The sequence below is a fragment of the Dendrobium catenatum genome, unplaced genomic scaffold (assembly GCF_001605985.2).
Source record: "Dendrobium catenatum unplaced genomic scaffold, ASM160598v2 fragScaff_scaffold_1232, whole genome shotgun sequence".
In the NCBI taxonomy this organism is placed as follows: domain Eukaryota; kingdom Viridiplantae; phylum Streptophyta; class Magnoliopsida; order Asparagales; family Orchidaceae; genus Dendrobium; species Dendrobium catenatum.
This window is the reverse complement of record NW_021319694.1, coordinates 138,526-153,971: the sequence shown is the minus strand read 5'-3', so window position 1 is coordinate 153,971 and position 15,446 is coordinate 138,526. Positions and strand designations below refer to the sequence as shown.

General features: G+C 33.5%; 1 protein-coding gene across 1 annotated transcript; it reads left to right on the top strand.

Moving 5' to 3' along the window:
- Positions 1-6,457: 6,457 nt before the first annotated feature.
- On the top strand, positions 6,458-7,018 carry LOC110097160. The gene has a single exon (XM_020823410.1). The coding sequence runs from the start codon at positions 6,458-6,460 to the stop codon at positions 7,016-7,018; it is 561 nt and encodes a 186-aa protein (XP_020679069.1).
- The last annotated feature ends 8,428 nt before the right edge of the window (positions 7,019-15,446 follow it).

The following is a 15,446-nucleotide window of genomic DNA, read 5'->3' as shown; positions in this document are numbered from 1 at the left end:
AATTGAGTTAGATCGTCCCGGATGATGTGGATATCGTCCTGGATGATTTCCTAAAATAAAGAATACCGAAATTGATCAGGGCGGTTGATTCTTTCTTAATTGAGCCTATCATCCTGGCCGATACAAGTTTCGTCCAGGCCGATCTGCTTAACAACGGCTGCCTTAATGAGGATGATGCCTTAATCAGAGTTTCTATTTTTTAACCGATCGTCCAAGCTTATATAAATATCATCCCGGACGATGATACCAAAAATAGTAAACTCTAGGGGACTGTCAGAAAATCTTCCAAGGTATGTGTGTGCAAAGTTATATAGCTTCAAGAGCCACACCAATTACAAAAGACTCAAGAAAGGAAAAAAGGGTACAAACTGACTCAGACATAGCCTACCCAATCTTGAGCTGATTACAAATTGCAGTTTGATCTTGTAAACCTGAAATGTCAATAGATAAAGAAGTTGTAGAGAAACAAGAGTGTTTGCTATCATCAAAATTATAAACCATGAAAACAGATCCGCAACAACATTCGTGTCTCAACTCGTGCTACTAGTAAAGAAATATGGGATAGATTGTGTATTACTTATGAATGCACAATTGAAGTTAAGCAATCTAGGTTTAATATTTTACTTCACAACTATAAACTCTTTTACATAAAATTGAGTGAGTCAATAATTGAACTATATACTAGGTTTACATAAATTTTCACCTTCCTACATGCCTTAAAAAGAGAGCTCACCAACTACGAGAAAGTTAATAAAATTTTGAGAAGTTTACCTTCTTCCTATGGTGCTAAGATAACTGTTATCACTGAATTCAAGGATTTGAATACTTATTCTATTGATAACTTACTTGAATCACTCATTACTTACGAGTTAGCCCAAGTGAACCAAAGATAACTTGATGCAGGTGATAAAAAGAGGGAGAAAATTGTGGAGCTGAAGGCTAATGATACGGATACTAATTCTTCTGAGTATAAAAGTAATAATGTTTTTTTAATCAGTAGGTAATTCAAAAGCTTTCTAAGGAAGAAATAAAAGCACCATCATAAATGGAACAAAAGTAAGAGTAGCATGAGTTCTAAAAGTTCTTTTGATATGATTTATTTTGAATGCAAGAAGTTAGGGCATGTAAAAGCTGAATATCTTACACTTAAGGCTCACCTAAGTAAGGAGAGGGGTGAGAAGAAATCTAAGTTCATAAAGAATAAGAAGTGGATTCACAAGGCATTCTAGGCAGATTCTATGTTTTACACCTCTGAGTCTGAAGCTAAGGAGGAGATAAAAAAATTATATTTGATGTTGGACGATCATCTTAGATAGTATGACCAAGAAGAGGTATGTGAACTAACCTACAATCAATTAATTAAATTTTATGAGAAAATACATTCATCATATTGGAAACTTAAGAAATTGTATACTAGCCTAATATTGAAATTTTTAAACTTGCAAAAAGAGCATGAAGTTTTGCTTAAGGATCACTCTACACTTGATAGCAATCACATAAAACTATTGGATGAGTTTGATGAATTAAATAAATAGCATGAATTATTGAAAGCATCCCAAAGTGAACTTGAAAATGATTTTAAAATATATATTAAAGAATCTAAGAGTAAGGCGCACTATTTAAAAGTTAATAATGTTTTTTTAAAAAGTGATAACTCATTTTTTAAAGATGAATTAAAATAACTTGAGGAAAATATGATTCCACCCACACCTGAATAAGTTTTCAATCCAGATCCAAAGTTAAAAGATTTAAAACCTAGGAAGATGCATTATAACCAGAATAGATTAGTAAACCCTTTTCCTGGTATTAGATGTTTTTTATGTGGCATGCTAGGACAAATCTCCCACACTTGCACTATTCACCATAGTACACATTAGGTGTGGAGACCTAAATGGTATGATTCATAGCATAACACAAATGCATTGCATTCTTTTTTCCATAAGAAGGGACCCAAACTTATTTATGTTCCTAAATCTGACATTTGATAATTTTATAGATGTGCTCTCACATAAGACCTAATAAGAGAATGTAGTACCTAGACAGTAGATGCTCATAACAACATACTGGAGATGCCAATCAATTTATTTTGTTGAAGTCATGGGCTAGAAGCAAGGTTTCTATTGGAGACAATACCACCAGGAAAGTGGTGGGTGTAGGTATAATCAAAAACTCTAAGAACCTTTTGATTGAAAATTTTTTACTTATTGATGGCTTGAAACACAACTTGCTCGATATTAGTCAACTTTATGATAAGGGCTTTATCATAAATGTTTTCTCAAATACATGCATCATTAGCCTGAATAATAAAACAATTTTGAAGGAAAAAAGGATTAACCACATTTTCATGCTTGATTTAAATAACATTGAATGTGCTACTTCATTTTACTTAAAAATTGCTACTAATGAGTCTTGGTTGTGATATAGGAGCTTATGCCCTGCCAGCATGAACACCCTTATGAAAGTTACCCAACAGGTTTAGTTAGAGGTATCCCCAAGCTTAAGCTCACTAAGGACCAACTTTGTAATGCCTATTAACTAGGGAAATAAGTTCAATCCTCTTTCCTTTCCATTAAGAACATTAGACCCTTTAAATATTTATATGTCCTTCACATGGATTTGATTATCAGCTTAGGGGGAAAAATCTATAGATTTGCGAATGTTGATGACTACTCGAGGTTCACTTGGATTAGATTTCTGTCACATAAAAGTGAGTCTTTTGATGAATTTAAGTATTTCTCCACTAGGATTCAGAAAAATCTATGTTGTAACATTTTGACCATTTATAGTGGCCATGGTGGAGAGTTTATAAATGTGAGATTTGGAACTTTTTATGAGGATCAAGGGATTAGTCACATCTTTTGAACTCCTATGACCCCTCAGCAAAATGGGGTAGCTAAAAGGAAGAATACGGCCTTAGTTGAAGCCACTAGAGCCGTGTTTGCTGAGTATTCACATCCAAAATACTTTTGGTTCGAAGCGATAAACATAGCTTATTATATGTTTAATAGGGTGAATGTTAGATCCAAATTGAATAATATATCCTATGATATCATTAAGGATAGGACACCCAACCTTTCTCACATCCATTTCTTTGGCTATATGTTTTACATTCTTAATAATGGGAAATCACTGGTAGAAAATTTGATCCAAAATCTGATGGAGTGTTCTTAGGATATTTAAGTTTAGGAAAATCCTTTAGAGTGTTTAACAAGAGTATATTGGTGGTAGAGGAGACTAATCATGTAGTTTTTAATGAATTTGATCCTAAGAAGTCTAGAGTTCAGGTAGAAGATGAAGGAGGAGAGATTACCCAAGGTGTAGAAACTACAAATTTGGAGAAAAGGTTAGAGCCTCAAAACACTGATGGAATAGGTGAGATTATCCAAGGAGTAGAAACTATAAATTTGGAGGAAAGGGAAGAACCTCAAAACACTTTGCCTGGAAATTGGAGATATACTTCGAGTGATCCTAAAGAATTGATCTTAGGAGACCCTTCTAAAAGTGTTGGAACTAGGCATAAACTTAGAAAGGAAGTAACCACTTTAGAAAAGTAGAGAGAGAGAGACTCTGAGATTTCAAAATTTTGTTTTTTGAAAATCTAAATTCACGGCTTCGTCGTCGGATCAATAGCGATGAACGGTTATCAGCCACCTACGGCCGGCGGGCCATTGAAGGATCGACATTCTTCGGGATGTGCAATCATGGGAGGAGCTCGAAATGTTTCATCATCTACACTGGCATTTGCAGATGACAGATCAATGGTGTTTCCTAGTTTGACTGCTATAACTAATAAACCTCTCATCATCAATAAAGGAGGTCAAATGATGAAGAAACAATTGCTCGAAGTGCCTGGTAAGGGGAAAGGCAAATTGATAGAAGATTCTATGGAAAATACTTGGTGGCCAAGAAAGATCCTGAATGAGAAGGTAAATGCCCATATCGGAAAATAATCGTATGGCTGTTGTTATGAGTTAAGAAGATGATGTGAATGTGGATTCTCTGTTAAGGAATTCTACTGAAGTCAATGAACCAATGCATTTTGAGGTGAAGGAGAGCAACACAGAAGAAGAAAGTAAGAAGAAATTTGATATGGAAAAAGTCTGTGTATGCATTACTGGAGAGCTTAGGAGCTTTGATGAGGTGATTGAAGAAATGCTCAAAAGGCCAAATTCAGGATCCCTTCAGAATGTGTGGTCTAAAGCAAAAATATTAAAGTTACTGAACTAGATTTGGGCAACTGTGTAGCTGATGATGGAAAAATTGTTAAACTTCATGCAGATAATGTTTATGAGAATTCCAGAAAGCTAAACAAGTCTCTGGTAGTTAAGATTTTTGGAGGAGAAGTGTTGTTCTCTTCAATTAGCTATGAATTGAGAAAACAATGGAAACAATATGGTAAATTCCACCTCACTGTCCTGGGGAATGGGTGGATTTTTTCCTTCTTTGAAGAAGATCATATGGAAGAAGTTCTTACCAATGGCACCTAGTTCGTCAATGGAAATATTATTGGGATGGATAGATGGACTCAAACGTTCAATCCAAATTCTCTTAAAGGGCTCTCTACTCCTATTTGGATTAGATTGCCAAATTTACCTTTATTCTATTGGGATGAAGTAAATATCTGTCGAATAGATTCCATGGTGGGGAAGCCTTACCTTATTGATGGTAATATGTTCCAATGGTCAAGAAGAGAATTTGGATGTGTATGTGTCCGAATTTATCTAGATTCTGAACTACCTACAGGAGTGTGGGTAGAGGGAGAAGAAGATAGATTTTTCCTGAAGATTGAGTACGAGAGGCTTCCCAATTTATGCTTTGATTGTGGGAAAATTGGCCATAACAAAAATGTCTGTCCCAACAGCTTCATTGTGAATAAGGAGATAGAAAATCAAACAGACAAGGATCAATCAAAAAATCTGGTGGAGAAGAATGCTATAGTAGGGGAAACATTGGTTGATAATGAAGAATATGGTCTTTGGATGTTGTTGTGTTATGGGAAGAAATATTTTTATAAAAATTGGAACAAAAGACCATCTGCTCAGATTGATAGAAGTAGTAGAGTAACTCTATCAAAACATTATGTTGCCATTGGAAAAAAAGTATCAGAAGATAAAGTTGTAGAAGAACAGAGATTTGTGGAACAAAAAATTTATGATGGTACAGATACTAAGGCACAAGGAGGAACCTCAAAAGAGAAATCTATTATCATGGATGATAATAATAGCTTTCATGTTCTTGCAGACTTGGAAGAAGGAGAATTGTTTGAAACACATACAAACATCATTCTGAATGAAGGAAATGATGTAGATGAAGTCAATAAAGATATAGAGATGGAAGCAACCAAAGCTGATAAGGAAGGAGCTGTTTCAATTTTAACAGAAAAAATTGCTGCTGATATCAATGGGAATGTGGATTCTGCACTTCCTACTAAGAAGAAGAGACCTAAACATCTAAAGGAATTGGGGTCAATCAATTCATCAACTAGAAGCCGGAGATTGGAGCTTGAAGGGAAAGATACTTTGGGGAGCAATCCCCACAATCCTTTTTAATGTATTTTATTACGTTTTGTAATTGTAGGGGAGCGAGAAAGAGGAATGCTTCCATATATATTAAGGAGTTTGTTTTGTTGGTTTAGTTGAAACTAAATTAACAGAAATTGATAGAGTGCAATTGATGGTATGATTGGGAGCAATTGGGACTTCTTCTATGTTCCGTCCTCAGGACTTTCTGGAGGCGTTATTCTTCTTTGGAATTCTAATACTACAATGTTTATGGTGGAAGAATTCTCTTCACATATGGTGATAGGGGAACTAAAAGTGGTCAATAAAGAAAAGTGTAAGGCAACCACGATATATGGAAGTACTGAAGTGCATAAAAGAAGGGAATTGTGGAATATGTTAGATAAGTATTCCAATAGTGATCTACCAATGGCAATTGGTGGTGACTTTATTTATTTAATGAGCAAAGAAGACAAAATGGGAGGAAGAAGATCATCTATTCTCAAGGATCAAAGGAGATGGTGGAATGCTTGCTCAATAATGATTTGCATGAAGTTGGGTGTATTGGTCTGAAATTTACATGGTGCAACAATAAAGTGGGAGGTGCTAGGATCCTTGAAAGATTGGATAGGTGTTTTGTTAACACTAAGGCATTAAGCTCTACGTATCAATTGGTAGAAAGGTATTTGGCTAGAATAGCCTCGGACCATTGTCCAATCTTATTACAACTCAAAAGCTATAACATAAATCCTAAAAGGATCATCAAATATGAGAATTGTTGGGCATCTTATCAAGCTTAATTTGGGGTGGTAAAGAAGGAATGGTGCGGGAATTATCAAGGTAGCTTCTCGCAAATTCTCAACAAAAAATTTAAAAGGTCCCTAAAATCATTATTCTATTGGAGCAAGACGAAAGACAAGGAGCTTAATAAGCTAAAAGATGATCTCATGAATGAGATCATGGATCTTCAATGTAAAGAGTCTTCCTTAGGGAGGCTATCGGAGCAAGATTGCTTGAATCTCAAAGCTAAAGTGATGGAACTTAATACTAACATGGCTAGACTCAATATGTGGTGGAAGCAAAGGGCCAAAGTGAAATGGTTAAATGAAGGGGATGGAAATTCTAAGTTCTTCCATTCTTATGATAGCTCTAGAAGGAACTCCAATAAGATAATTAAAATCAAAGATGAAGATGGGTGGTTGGTGGAAGAACAATGTCAGATGGAGGAAGTGTTTCTTCGGTTTTTTCAAAAGAAGTGGGAAGCTAGAAGGAGCAACCTGGAAGGGTGGCCAACAAACACCAATAGCATGAATTCTTGGGACAAGAATTTACTGGATGCTAAATTATCTATGGCTGAAGTTGAAGAAGTGGTTCAGCAGCTGGGAGGAAACACTTCACCGGGTAATAATGGAATCTCTCATACCTTTATTAAAGTTTATTGTGAAATTATTAAAGAAGATTTTTGGAAGGCTATTAGCTACTTTTTTATCCATGGAAAGCTTGATAATGAATGGAAATAAATGCTCATTGTTCTTATCCCCAAGGTTTCTAATCCCATTCTTCCATCCAACTATAGACCTACAAGTCTATGCAACACTGTTTATAAGGTGGCGGCAAGGATAATTTTGAATAGACTAAATTTGGTCATTCCTAAACTCATTTCAAGGGAGCAAGCGACATTCATTAAGGGGAGATCCTTATCTCATCATATATTGGTGGCACAAGAAGTTTTTCACAAGCTACGTCTCTCAAAAGCTTCTAAAGGTCTTATTTCCTTCAAAGTAGATATGGAGCAAGAATATGATTCTATGGCCTTGTCTTCTCTAAAGAAAGTGTTGGAATACTTTAACTTTCCTCTCAAAATGTCTAAGCTAATCATGGAGTGTGTAGAAGATCCCAAGTTCTCTATAATAATCAATGGCAATTGGCAAGGATGTCCATTATCTCCCATCCTTTTTATATTAAGCTCACAACTTCTCTCAAATGCCTTTCATCAAAGCTCTTGTGCTATCAAGGTAAATTCTGAAGGTCCAATAATTTCCCATTTATTATACACTGATGATGTGATTATGTTTTCCAAAGCTAATACGCAAGAGGTTTTGGGATTGAAGAAAATCCTTCACAATTTCTGTGAATGGACAGGGTAGAGAATTAACTATAATAAATCCATGTGTATGTTTAGGAAACATGTGAAGAGAAGAAGGAAGAGAAGTGTATCAAGTATTATGGGCTTTAAACATGTCAAAGAATTCAATTATTTCTGTTTAAAGATGGCAATGAGAAGACTCAGGAGAGATGATTTTCAATTCATCATTGATAATGATTTGAGAAAGCTTAATCAATGGGGTAGCAAATGCTTATCATTGCCCGGAAAAATTATGTTTGTAAAGTCAGTATTGCTAGCTCTCCCTACCTTTCATGCAACTCTTTCTTTAGTGCCCAAAAAGGTGCTGGAAGATCTTGATAGGCTATGTAGAAACTTCATTTGGAATAAAAATAATGACTCAATGGGGAAGCATTATGTAAGCTGGAACGATATGTGTAAACCAACGGAATATGGGGTATGTGGATTACACTCAAACACTACTAAGACTCCTGCTTTAAGAGCTAGATTATCTTAGAGATTTATAAATGATAAGAAATAATTATTACACATGGTTATGGCTTCAAAATACGGTGCAAATCTAGAGAAAGGCAATAGTAGAGGCTGTTTCTCTATAGCCTTTAAATTACTGAGAGAAGGTTATAAAAAACTCAAACCAATTGTAAGATGGAGGATAGCTAATGGAGAATCGGTGAATGCTTTTGAAGATACATGGATTCTGGACAAATGCATTAATAGATGGCCTACATTTGTCATCCCGTTTGAAGGCAATCCGATTCATGTAAAAGAGTTCATTCAGGAAGCACAATGGAATGAACAAGAGCTGAGTAAATACTTCGGTAGGGACCTTATTAATCTGATCACTCAAATTAATATTACTCAGGAGAGTAATGAAGATTCCATGGAGCTGATCAATCAAATTTCTGGGAAGACAATTCCGGGCTTAATCAGCAAATCTGTTGCTCATGAGATGGTGAACGATCTTAACTGGAATTGGAACATAAAAGAAATATTTAATGCTCGAGTTGAGGTATTCTGGTGGAGACTGAATAGAAATGCTATTCCCTCACTCCAATTCCTATGCTATAGAAGACTAATCCAGAATTCTAATTGTCCTAGGGGATGTAAAGCAATTGAAGATGTGGAACATATAATTTGTACCTACAGGAAACAAAGGGAGATAATCTAGCACTTAAATAATTAGGGATTCAATATTCCTACATTTGATAGTAGTGTGCATTGTATTAATTAAATTGAATCCAATATCATGAAGAAAGGAATGTTGGTAAATCTGTATTGCAATACAGTGTTTCTATCTTGGAAAAGTAGAAACAAATTGATCCATGATGGTGTAGAAGACAATTCCAGTTTCTTAGCTTCTAATGCTATCTGTCAAACTTTTGTTTCTAAGAACTTTAATCAATACAACTTGGGCTTTTGGGATGTTAATCAGTCCTTATGACTGTCTAAAGCTTGGTATCCTCCTCCACCCAATTGGCTAAAGGTTGATGCTTCACTAATCTCTTCCTATAAAGCTAGAATTGCTACTGTATTTCGAGATAGTAATGGAAGGTTCCTTTTTGCTTATGGCAAATCTCTTTTTCATTGGGATATAGCTCAACTAGAATTGCTTGCTTTTCACTCTCTAAAGGATGTGATAAAGGATTGGATGTTCAAATACAAGGGCATCATCATAGAAGGAGACAATTCAAACATCATCTCTTACTTCAAAAAGGATTGCTAATTAGGGAACTTCAAGGATGAAGGTACAAAATTTATTTCAAACTTTAATTTCGTTATTTTTAATTGCATTAGTAGAGATTGCAATAAGTTAGCAAATTTGTGTGCTAATTAAGCATTATTTTGTAGCTTTGATTGGATGGATTGTTCTGAGAATGAGGTTCCTCCTTCCTTTTTCAATATGTTGAAGGAGGAAAATAGTCTGTAGTTGCTTTTTCCTTTTCTTAGTAATTCATAAGGTACGGCTTTCTTCAAAAAAAAAAAGTAAACCACTCTACCTTTATCTCAATGACTGAACCCACCAATAGAAATCAAGCCCTTTCTGCTAAATTTTGGATTTAACATATGCAAGAAGAACTTAACCAATTTATGTGGAATGATATTTGGGGGTTAGTAGAAAGATTTAAGAATTAAAGTGTAATAGGAACCAAATGGGTCTTTAAGAATAAAATGAATGATTCTAGTGTGGTGGTTAGGAATAAGAAAAGATTGGTGGCTAAGGGTACAACCAAATATAAGGGATTAATTTTGAGGAGACCTTTTCTCATGTAGCTAGAATGGAAGCTATTAGAGTGCTACTAGCCTTTGCCTATCATAAGAGATTTAAGCTTTTCCAAATGGATGTCAAGAGTGCCTTTTTAAATAAAGTAATAAAAAAAAGATGTGTTCATAGAGCAACCCCCAAGTTTAGAGAGTTTCCAATTTCAAAATCATGTTTATAAATTAAAAAAGGCCTTATATAGATTAAAGCATGCACTCAAGGCTTCGTATGAGAGGCTTTGCACATTCCTACTAGAGAGGGAGTTTGTTTAGGGGATCGTAGACACCACCCTTTTTAAAAAAAAATTAAGAGATGAGTTACTCATTGTTCAGATCTATATTGATGATATACTTTTTGAATCTTCTAAAAAAAGTTATATGCTGATTTTTTCTAAAATAATGAGTAAGTAATTTGAGATAAGTATGATAAGAGAGTTATCCTACTTTTTGAGGTTTAGCATAAGATAACTGAATGTTGGAACTTTTCTTAATTAATAAAGTACAGTAAAGAAATCTTGAAGAAATATGAAATGGATAAAGCCAAGCCAATAAACACTCCCATGAGCTCAAGTGTCCAATTAGATAAGGATTTAAATGAAAAATATGTTAATCAAAATAAATGTTGAGGAATGATTGGATCACTACTTTACTTGACTGCTAAATGACATGATATAATGTTTAGTGTTTGTCTTTGTTCTAGGTTTCAAGCTGATCCTAAAGAATACCACCTGACTACAGTTAAGAGAATCCTTAGATATATCTTAGGGTCCCAAAACTTAAGAATATAATATCCTATGCACAATACATCTTTTGAAATTATTGGATATTCTAATTCTAATTTTTCAATATATAGGAAAATAGAAAGAGCAGTTCTAGTACTTGTCAATTCATAGAATAGTCCTTAGTCTCCTAGTCTAGTAAAAAATAAAACTATATTGCACTTTCCACTAGTGAAGCTGAGTAAAATGCCTTAGGAAGTTGTGTGGCCCAAATCCTTTAGTTGAAGCAATAAATTTTTGACTTAGGATTATCTGTTAGCATAATTTCAATTCTATATGAAACACTAGGGCCATCTACATCTCTACAAATCTTATCAAACACTCTAGAACTAAACACATTGACATAAGGCATCATTAATAGGGTTTATATTACCAAAGGAGATATTGAGTTATACCATGTATCAAAAAATTAATTGGCTGACATCTTTACTAAACAACTGGCCTTTGAAACATTCAGCATCTTAAGGATCAAATTGGGTGTCATTAGCATAAATGCATGAACTTGATGATTATTGAACTCTGAACTCTATTTTTTCTATATTTCCTTCTATTTTTGTTTTATAATCTTTCCTTTATTGTTATTTTTTTATCTTTCTTTTGTTTCTATCATTTATTATGTGTTTGCTTAGATTGTTGATTTTTATTTATTTGCTATTATTTTTCATATTTTCATTTCTTACGTCTTTATTTTTTTCATTTTTTTCTTTTGATCACTACTGAAATGATAATTTATGCCTTTATTCTTTGAAAATTTCTAATCAATGATTGACATCCCAAAATCATTTAAAGGGAGAAAAACCAATGATTATTTTCCAAAATGAGCCCACAAGAAAGCAAGATTCCTTCTCTTTCAAACCTTTAAATCTTATAAGAATTCATGTGTCATTTGATATTTTCAAAGACTTGATTTTGAAATTCATGATTGTGATTAACTACTTTGCTATATTATTCTATAATATATTTTTCTAAAAGGAAGTTTTAAACTGATCACTTTTTCTTATCTGATTGGGTTTTCTGAGTTAGATCTTTATTTTCAAAAGATGGTTTGCTCTGTAAGAAGTTTGAGCATGAGTTAACAAGATCTGTTTTTCTACCATTATTTAGATTTCAGATGTAAACTCGTTCCGTACAAAATTTTAATTCAATTTTATGAAAAATTTATCATATTCTTGCTTTGATAAAAAAAAAACTTTTGTTTTTCATTATTTTTAGTTCTTTTTACTATTAGTTTATGTGTTATTTATTTTTTATTCTTTGTCCTCCTTTTTTGATGTAAAAAGGGCGAGTAGTGTTAGTGTTAGTGTGTTAGAGTTGTTTTATTGTAATGTTGTTTTGTTTCAACTATATTATTTGGTATTTATACCACCTGCTTATTTTTAATAAAAGTTGTATTGCTTGGTTCAAACTATTCTATTTTACTTTATGCTTCATTAATAAGCTTGTGTTGAATTCCCTAATAAATACTTTCCATCATGAAATAGGGGGAGATTATTATGAATATGGATTCAAGTATTATAATTTTGATTATAGCAAACATTTCTGACAATCCTATTTTCTTACTATGGTTACTATTGCATATCTATTTTGGTTGCCCTACATATTATGTTTAAGTTCTACAAGATCAATTGCAAATCAAGTTAGCTCAAGATTGGGTAGATTAGGACTGAGTTAGTCTGTAAGTGTACTTCAAGTGTTTTTACCTTTTCTTGAGTCAAATGTAATAAAGTGGATCCTTATGCTAAGTAACCTTGCACACACACACTAAGGGGGAGAAATTATGTATGTTTTAGAGTTTTTTTTTTTTTTGTATCATTTGGGATGATTAAAAATAATCCTTAATGATCAATTAAAAATAGAAACCCTAATTAGGACATCATTGTTAAGACAGCCGAATTAAGCAAATCATCCTAGATGATATTAACATTGTCCTGGAAAATAGGCTCAAATAAAAAAGAATTAGCCACCAACTCTTTTATGTATGATAATATTTTTAGAAATCGTATAGGAAGATCCCATATCATCCTGGACGATTCATTACAATCATGCCTAAATTAGTCAGGTGATTAAGGAAAGTAATTATGGTTTGAATGATTGATCATATCATCCTAGATGATCATAAGATCATTTTAGATGATTAGTTATAAAAACCTTCATCTCCTTCTAGATCCCTTGGATGAGCCGAATGATGTGTTGGATGAAAATCCCTAATTTTGAACTATTCATATAGGAAGATTCAAGGATCATCGTGCTTGATATGTTATGTTTCTTTATCATGTAACATTTATACTTTTTGATGAACAAAATGATATACTGGATGATATTTAGTGTTTCGAACTAATCATACAGGATGGTGTCCATATTGTCCTTGATGATCAAAATAAATAAGGGTTCCAATTGTCCAGGTCTCTTAGATCATCCTGGCTGAAATGGATGAAAATAAACTTATCGTACAGGATGATTGTCCTGGATGATCTTTGTTGACAAGTTACAATTTAGGGAAAATTTTAAGCCCTTCTTTATAATATCTTTTGATTATTAAAGTTGAGATCTTTTTTTTCTGTCCTAATCTGAGAGGGTAAAAAGAAGGAGACGGAGAGCTTAGAAGAAAGAGAGAGGATCATATGAGGGGGAGTTCATGAGGGGTTCACAAAGGTTGCTCCAAGAAAGGAACTGAGTCATCTTCTTCAGTCATCATCCCTAGTTCCTTGGAGGCTCTAGGAAGGTCTTCTTTAGTAATCGATCAAGGTTCTCTTCCTGCTTCAGGAGGAAGCAAAAGGATGTGGTTCTCTAACTCATCGGGGTCGATGGAAAGGAGTTCTGTAAAGGCTTCTCCCCCTTACTGTGGGAGCAAAAGGAGAGTCACTGAGCATTAGTGCAATACTCGGTGGAGAGGCTCTGAGGAGGGGTCATAGGTCAAGTTGACTGAACCACTATAAAATTTTGTATACACTTTCTTATAACATTTTTGCCTTTAAATTTCTGCACTACATTTTCATGTTACTGATCGTATGTTTTAATGTTTTAAAATATTTCAAAAATATCATGCTTTTTGTTTAAGAATTTTTAAAACTACCAATTCACCCCCCTCTTGGTTAGCCTCTAGCTAGTTCATATGGGTTTAACAACCTTAAAGAAAATTCATTATAAGGATTTATTAATGTGTTGATGGCAAAGGGTGACGAATTTTTTTACTTGGCTAACATTATATTGAAATGGATTACTACTTATTAGAAAAGCACTGCTCAAATTAGGACTTCTTACTTATTTGTTGTAACTATTGAGATGCATTATATTGATTCATTATTATTGTTACTGTGTAATTTTACTACTTTATTGTTACTATTTATCTATTTATTTTCTTTATATAAATTTAATATTATTATATTGCTTTATTATAGCTTCCATTAATTTTACTGAAGACATAGTAGTGATACTACTACTTGTTGCAAATTTGGATTCAAGGATTATAATTTTGATGATAGAAAACATTTCTAACATTCCTCTTTTCTTACTATTGTTACTACAGCATAGCTATTTTGGTTACCCTGCTACTAACTTTTAAGGTCCACAAAGTCAATTGCAAATCAAGCCAAATCAAGATTACGTAGATTAGGACTAAATTAGTCTGTAAGTGTAATTCCAGTGATTTTTCCTTTTCGTGAGTCAAATGTAATAAGGTGGATCTTGATTTGAAGTAACCATACGTACACATACTTAACAGGAGAAATTCTATAAGTTTAAGGGTTTTATATTTTTGATCACATTAGACAGGATGATCCCAAATCATCTTGGATGATTAGTTAAAAATAAAAATCCTAATTATGGTTCATGTGTTAAGACAGTCAAATTAAGAAAATCTTCCTAGATGATATTTACATCATCCAGGATGATAGGCTAAAATCAAAAAGAATTAGCTGCAAATCTATTTTAGGTATGATATTATATTTAGAAGTCATACGGGATGATCCCATATCATCTTGGATGATGCATTTTAATCATGCAAAAATTAGTCAAGTTGTTAAGGAAAGTAATTAAGGTTTGATTGATCAATCATATAATCTGATATAATTGCAAGATCATCCTTGATGATTAGTTAGAAAAACCTTAGTTTTCTCCTAAATCACCTAGAAGACTAGAATGATTTGTTAGACGATATTCCAATTTTTAAACTAATCATACTGGTTGATCCAAGAGTCATCTTGGATGATAAGTTATATTTCTTCACCATCTAACATGTATCCCCTAGATGAATAGAATGATTTTTTAGATGATAATCACTCTTTTTGAACTAATCAAATATGATCCAAGAATCATCCGGGATGATAAGTTATATTTCTTCATCGTCCAACATATATCTTTCAGATGACCAGAATGTTGTGTTCGATGATATATATGGTTTGAACTAATAATACAGAATAATATCTACATCATCCTGTATGATTAGAATAAATAATGTGTTTTAAATATCTAGCCCTCCCAGTTTATATAGGCTGAAAGGGATGAATTACACTAATCATATATAACGATCCTTGACAACAAGTTGCAAATTTGGGTAGATTTTAAGACCTTTATAAGATCTCTTGATTATTGATGATGAGATTTTTGGTTGCTTTCCTGACTTAAGAGAGCATAAAGAAGGAGAGGGAGAGCTTGGGGGGGAGAGAGAGAGAGAGAGAGAGAGAGAGAGAGAGAGAGAATCTTGTAAGGGGAAGTTGGTGAGGTGTTCACAAAGCTTGCTCCAAGCAAATATTTGAGTCATCTTCTCCACTCATCATGCTTGGCTCC

What these genes read in the sequence shown, in the direction of transcription:
- LOC110097160 (XM_020823410.1), top strand. Translation starts at nt 6,458, where the DNA reads ATGGATCTTCAATGTAAAGAGTCTTCCTTAGGGAGGCTATCGGAGCAA.